Below are 7404 nucleotides of genomic sequence, written 5' to 3' on the forward strand. Positions count from 1 at the left end.
ATATCATTAAATATATACAAGCAATACCATCCTGCTTATATGCGTGCAATCATTTATCACTGATTTAGCTGACACATGCGATACATCTTCCTCCTTATCTCGTGGAACATTAGTAATCGGTACAAGCGATCGCAGTCAGAACAAGCAGCCCATGGCTGTAACTGCAGTCAGGATGATGCTCCGATGTCATCACCAGTACAGCAGGCAGTATTTGTCAACTATTTCACAAGGTGCTGCATTTTTTTTTTTTTTTTTAAATTGAACACGTTCCTGTGCTGTGTCTATTTATAGTGCTCATGCATATGTGAAGTGAGTGCGTGTGCAGGACAGTGGCTAGCTCTGGGGTTTATAAATAGCTGGAGCTAGCATTATTTCCACTGCTTGCCTCCGATGATCATCAATCATGTTAACGTCTGGAGAGTGAGCGTGTCACGGCGGTGTTGTACAATGCGCTGTAGCGTGGCCTTTTCCTCTCTTGACTGAGACACACTCCGGTGAAAGGGATGATGGGATGCAGAGGGGATCAGCATGACAGAGTGGGGACGTGGAGGTCCGGCTGCCTCAGGGGGTCCTACATGAGGCTATGTGTTATTGCTGAATGGTGAGAGGCGTTGTAGGTGATGAAGTGAGCGAGGCGCATAGATATAAGGATAGAGTGATACAGAAATTTCAGATAGAGATTAGATATTTCTCCTGAGAATGTCCTCTCTGCCTCACTCTCTCTATCTCTATCTGTCTCTTTCTCTTTCTTTTCTCTATACACACTCTCTCTTCACCTTTATTTCTTTTTATTAAGCTTTACAGCAGCTTGCAGCGAAGGACAGGACAGAGTCTAGGACAAGCAGATCTTATTCTGACATTCAGGGTCAGACATGCTTTGTTATTCTACACACACACACACACACACACACACACACACACACACACACACACACACACACACAAAATCCAGTCTCTTTTTCATGTAGAGTAAGCAGCTGATAAACACCTACGCACAAAGACAAAAAAAGAGGAATCGGTCTCTTTCATTTTGTCTTATATACCTTGAGAGGCTTAAATATGCATATTATGCCTTCTCACATAAGCCATACGAACTTCCTCATCTCTAACTGTTATTCTAACACCTCCATCACAGCTCTAAACAAACAATCTCACATCTACTTATCACTTTCTGTCATGCGTGAATGTACACACACACACACACACACACACACACACACACACACACACACACACTCTTTTTCAGCTCGAACATAACGACACACAACATATTTGTATTTTTTTCTCCACACATACAAACACACACATTGGAATCTTTTGATCTTGTTTCCATGGCAGTTCGTAGAATACAGTAGGAATCCAGCTGATAGCAAAGTGCTTACATAATGATTGCTGTGCCAAATCCTACCTAGCACACCTCGGTTCTCTAGCTCCCTTTCCCTAGTGCACATACAGTATTTCCCTGCCTCACATTCTGCCCAGTCTAACATCCAAGCCATTTCGGTGAATCCTCATCCACAAATCTTGTCATGTGGTCAAGTAACATATTAATCTCACCATTATATCAAACGCTCACTTTTCACACACCCTATGAGTCCACACCTTCTCCAAAACCCCTTCAGTCATCCCAGAAATGATCAGCAAGTCACAAAGAAAGAAAAGGACAAACGCTTGTGTATGAGTACAGCTAGGCAAGCTGTGCTCTCTATTCAATCCATCTGGGTGTGTAGTATCAAGAAATGATGGATTAATACCACAGAGATGATGTTTTCTCCCCATCCAACATATAACAGTCTCACTGATTGCAGAAATGTTACTCTCTGTAGGACAACTTTGGTTACTTTACCTGGGAATTAGGGCTAAGTGGGTCATATTTGCAAGGGTGCTCAGGGGGATTAGTTTTGGAGTTCGTTTGTTTGTCCAAAGGACAGTGTAAAATGGAGAAGTGGTTTCCAATCTCCATCCTCAAGTACCTCTTGTGTTTCCCTGCTCAAACACAGGGAGAGACAAAGGAAGAACAACTAAATAGGCAGGATAGGGGTAGTCCAGGACCAGGGTTGGAAACCACTGATTTAGAAAATACTTTCACATGCTGCACCCCAACCCAGGTTGCCAAAATCCAGAAGGGTTCCCACTTTCCTATTCCTTCTCTGAAAAAGTTTAATGTGGTCCATATTTGGGTTAGTTTGTATGTCCAAAGGGCAGCATAAGAGGAGTCACCAGTTGGATCAGACATGTTAGGGCAGGGACCATTGTGAAACATGCAAAGCAGGGGCACTCCTGTAACAGGTATAGGAACCACTAAGCTAGAAAACCTTCAATTACTGAACCTCAACCCAGCCTGTCCGTATCCCAAAACCAGATTCCACAAGTGTCCCCACTTTTCTGTACCCTTTCTGTAAAGTGTATAGTGGGCTGTATTTTAGAGGGTGAACAGGATTGGGTTGGCTTTCTGGGTTACCTGGAGACACCTTTAGATGCTTGTCAACTTGGCAACCAGACCAAAGTCCTAAAATCCTAAAGCATCCTGCTTCCCCATTCTGAGATTATACTAATTATACACTTCGGGCAAGGGTGTACAAGTGCATTATTCAGCTTGTATACAAGATCAGAACCTAAATTATTCATAAAAACCCAAAGCACCCATACAATTTCCAAGCAGTCTTACCTCCCGCAGCTCTTTGGCCACATCTTTGAGCTCTATGAGAATGCCTTCCAGCTGCTCTATCACCATCTTCATGTGGCTGCGGATGCGCTCTCTCTGGCTGGGGATCTCAGAGGGTTCCTGGGCAGGAGCTCGACTCTTGGACATCCTTCACAGACGGAGCAGGGGTGGGTGGGCGGAGGGCTGAGCGCGGGGGCAGGCCGAGCCGCGGCCCATGTCTGGGGCCACCAGGAGCCGCAGTGCTACTGATCCGATCACTGATCCGATCTCGGGCTCGGGCCACGCAGGCAGGCTCCAACATCTTAAAAACACCCGCAGAACCAGGAAAGCTGGTGGGGCCTGTGCGCAAGCCTCCTCCTGCACAGCACTGTGGGATGTCCAAGAGCTCCGGAGGAAGAGGACAGTAGAGAGGAGAACGTAGGAGTCATTTAAAATGTCTTAAATCCGAGAAAGTGCTGAAAGGTTTGATCCAGGTACATGGAATCTAAGACAAAAAAAAAAAAAAAAATTGTAGTAATGTGAAAAAGAGAACTAGGTTTTGTTACATGATGTATTCCTGACCATGTGTGCCTTAAGAGAATAAAATCTGTTGCCACTGTCTATATATAATGAAGTTACCCTATGTGTAGGTGCTCCAAAAGATAATATTCAGCTGAACAGAGGGCTTGTGAAAAGAAAGAGGCACTATGATTGCCAATGGTCCACTTTCAACACCCACAGAAAATCCCGACCAGAAGGAAAGACCCTATTTTTGAAAAAGCTCTGCGTCAGAAATTATTTTTGCTTCCATAGAGCTGGAGAGGCTAAGATTTGCTTCTAAATTTCTGCTTTGTTAAACTAATGTCTTTTTTGTATAAATGGAAGAAAAGACAACAGATTCTAGTAGAGGAGATTTCCCAATGCGTCCTGCACAAGCCTTCTTTAAGCAGAGTGTGGATTTAACAAACCTAAACCAAACAGAGACAACTGGCAGTCAGATTCAAGGTTAGCTTATATATATATAAAAAAAAAATAGGAGCTAGTCAGGTGTTGCAGCATGCAACTATTCCACACAAACGATTCAGACGTGTCCTTCCTCATTGAAAGGAAAGATTGCATGCTTGTGTCTGTGTAGGTGTGCTTTTCTGCAAAACCTAATTCATCTACGTATCATCAGCAAAAGAGAAGGATAATTATACTTACAATGGGAGCCCTCTGAGGTTGATGTATGTACAGTGGGAGCCCTCTGAGTATGATGAAGACTTTTTGGACAATGACATGTGAATCCCACTCCAGCCTTGAGCATCGTTAGCATATCCTTGATCCTTGATCTTTTCTAAAGCCTCTCCTCATGGTGATGGAACTGGATTTCCAAAATTCTTTAGAAAACACTTAAAATTGTTGTTGTCAATTCAATTCCATCTAAAAGTGAATGACATCCAGTCCACGTGGAAACTGTTTCCCTCGGGGGAAATGCTGTTCTTTTTCTGTTCTTTTTTTCCCTTTTTTTTTTTCTTTCAGAAGTGGCCAGAGGAGGTAAATCCCATATCTGCTCCCCGAGGGTGATTAAGAGGAGAGGACCATTCACTCGTCACATGGCACCTAAGGAGACACGAAGGAGAATGGTTCATCCTCTTTCTTTCTTTTACCCCTTCTCTCTATATACCTATCTATCATTGCCATACCTTTACCTACACTATCTCACTTATCTTGCTGTCTTCCTCTATTTCTTTCAGAAGCAACTACTCAACTTTTTCAGCACTGGGGTGGTGAACGGAAGGCAGTACGGGCTTAAAGACAAGAAAAAAGAAGATTTCACTGCCTCAGCCTCAGACAGAAAGTAGAAAGTGTCCTAACACAGCAAGCTCAGGTGGAGACAAGAGCAACTGACTTGATCTCTGCTCTGGTTAGCAGCGGAAACAGAGCGAAGCCTAATTCTATCTCTTTCTCCCAATGAGGTGATAACTGAGTGCTTTACCCCTCATCCTGCCAGCACTGTTGAAAACTACCTCGGTCTGTCTGACACTCATACACATGCACATGCATACACTCATGCTCTCTGTTTCTGTATCTTTTCTACACCCTCCCATACCTCTCTGTCTTTCCAGCCAGCAGGAGAATTCCATCCATCAGCAAGAGGAGAAGAGGAAGAAGAAGACAAGGCACATGAAGATGAAGAAGATGAACAAGATTAGAACCCTGGGAATCCCGTCCTCGAGGAAGCTTGCGTTGCTGCGGTGAAGGCTGATCCAGGGTGTTGAGGCTGCCGCTGCTGCCTCCGTCTCTACGGCGACGCCTCCCCTTATCCGTGACGACAGCCTGGGTCTGAAGAAGAGATGTACCCTCTGCCTTAATGTGTGAGCCCTGTAGCTCACACACACATACATACACACACAATCATCCTCTCTCTCTCACTCTCTCTCACTCTCTCTCTCTCTTTCTATCTGTCTCTCACTCGACACTCTCTCTCCATCCCTTCCTCTCGCCCCCTCACTCACTGGCGGATGTGGGTTGCTAGGAGCAGGAGTTTATCGAGTGGCTCAGGTGGCTGCCAGAAACGACTCTCGCTCTCTTTCTCTCCCTCTGTCTCTCCCTCTCTCACCAGTCGTGATGGGAGGAGCCAGAGAGTTTAAACAGACAGCAACAGCTAACAGTATCTGCTAAGAGCACAGCCTCTCTCTCTCTCTCTTTTTCTCTTTCCCAATCTCTCGGGCCTCTCACCCTGCCTCCCTTTCTGCCTCCCGTTATTCTGAATTCACAGTTCACTCTCTGTATCTCTATGTATCCCAAATGACATGTTCTCCTTCATGCCTCACACCAGATCTTAGTGTAATGTATGCTATTAAAAGAGCATCCTGCAATGGAAAACTATTTCCAAACCAGCTAGTAGTGTATATACTGTATACATGCCACTTTACTAGATACCCACACTTTTTACACTCTACAATCATTGGCTAATATTTCAGGTATTCCTGTACATATAGGTCACTTTGTAGGTATACAATAACTGACTTTAGACAATTTGTCATTTGATCAGTCCTCTTATTGCCCATCCATCCATAAATCAATTGAAATCATCGACATAGCCCAAACGAAATAAAGTCAAGGCTATTTAAATTGTTGATCACTCAAAAGAGATAATTGGTGTTTCAGTGGAGTTTATGCGTAGTTGCATAGTTGTCAAGATTTGGACTACGAGGACTATAACGATTAACATCTGTTGAGAGCCTGATTTAAATGGTAGGGCTTGGATGAGCCGCTACTGTATTTAAGCATATCAATAATCATCTGCAAAATGAAACTCTTCTTTGACCCTTATACCATTTGTCTAGGGAAGACAAGAGTGATGTCCATCTATCCATTTTCTATACAACTTATCATACACAGGGTCACAGGGAGACTGGCATCTATCCCAAGGGACTTGTGGGGGACACCCTGGACGGGGTGCCAACCCATCTCAGAGCACATTTGCAGACACACTCACACAGCCATTCACACTCTACAGACAATTTAGAGATGCCAGTCAGCCTACAGCGCATATCTTTGGACTGGGGGTGGAACCGGACTACCCCGAGGAAACCCTGAAGCATGGGGAGAACATGCAAACACTGAGCACACGGCGGAAGTGGGATTCGAACCTCCAACCCTGGATGTGCGATGCAAATATGCTTTACTCATTCTTTTTTTTTTTATTAATAAAACAAGCATAAAGAAGCATATTATGCCAGTTTATACAGGTGCTGTTGAATTCTCAAATCTGATTAGTCAGAAGGTATTAATTAATTTTCTGTATCAGCAGCTTTGAAAGTTGTTCCGACTGCAAGGCAAACCAAAGATCCTTCTAATACGTTCTCCGTACTAACAGCTGATTCCCAAAGACTCGTGTGGCAGACATTTCACATAATCTAAGACAAAATAATAAACAGATAAAAAGTGCTGTTATTTAACAAAGATAATCATCTCATATGGTGATATTTTATGCGAGCAGACATTTATTTAATATTTATGAAAGGAGTCTCCAGTGTCAGGGCTTTATTACTGTCAGTAAGCGGAACTCTTCGGTTTAGAGCTCTTTACAGCTGCTGTAACATAAGTGATAAGAGAAACGAACTTGTTTCGCGGATGTTCCACGACAATCCGTTAAAAAAGGTTACAATAGTTTAGTGTTTTTTATTTAATAAAAAAAATTAAAAATCTCTGGCAAATCACTGTGGTGTACCCAGTATTAGGCACTTCAGGATGTGCTGTTATAGAAAAATAATCAACTTTGGCATGAATATGAAAATAATCAACAGCATGACATTTTAATCCTTACATAATGTATACAGTGTGCATTCGTTTGAAGTACTTTTACTATAATTTTAGGTTTTTTGATAGTCTTGTTTTAAATATATGCAACCTACACATAGTGTATCATTGTTGTTATTTATTTATTTTTTTTAATGTGTATTAATTAAAGCTTTATTGATCAGTAACTAGGAAACATCTCTTGGGTTCATTCTCCGTTACCAAAGGGAAATGTGTCCCAGTGGCTGTGTTCTGGTGCTCTGTGAAATAAGCCTATCAGCTTTTCTAAGCCAATACAAGGGTGCCTGAATGTGTATGTGTGTTCGTGTGTGTGTGTGTGCATTTGAGAGAGAGAAATCAACACACACACACACACACACACACACACACACACACACACACACACACACACACACACACACACACACACACACACACACACACACACTTGTAGTCTCACGTGTGTAGGAAGA

General features: G+C 43.0%; 1 protein-coding gene across 1 annotated transcript in view; it reads right to left on the minus strand.

Moving 5' to 3' along the window:
* insyn1 (inhibitory synaptic factor 1) overlaps positions 1-5289 on the minus strand; it is a 76198-nt gene extending 70909 nt beyond the window's left edge. Inside the window, exons 1-3 of the mRNA XM_017465249.3 lie at positions 4737-5289; positions 3848-4246; positions 2669-3149 (exon numbers count right to left, since the gene is read on the minus strand). Of these exons, the coding sequence (XP_017320738.1) occupies positions 2669-2812 (144 nt within the window). The 5' untranslated portion in view covers positions 2813-3149; positions 3848-4246; positions 4737-5289. The remainder of the gene's footprint in view (positions 1-2668; positions 3150-3847; positions 4247-4736) is intronic.
* Positions 5290-7404: the final 2115 nt, after the last annotated feature.

Source organism: Ictalurus punctatus, chromosome 4 (genome assembly GCF_001660625.3).
Source record: "Ictalurus punctatus breed USDA103 chromosome 4, Coco_2.0, whole genome shotgun sequence".
In the NCBI taxonomy this organism is placed as follows: Eukaryota; Metazoa; Chordata; class Actinopteri; order Siluriformes; family Ictaluridae; genus Ictalurus; species Ictalurus punctatus.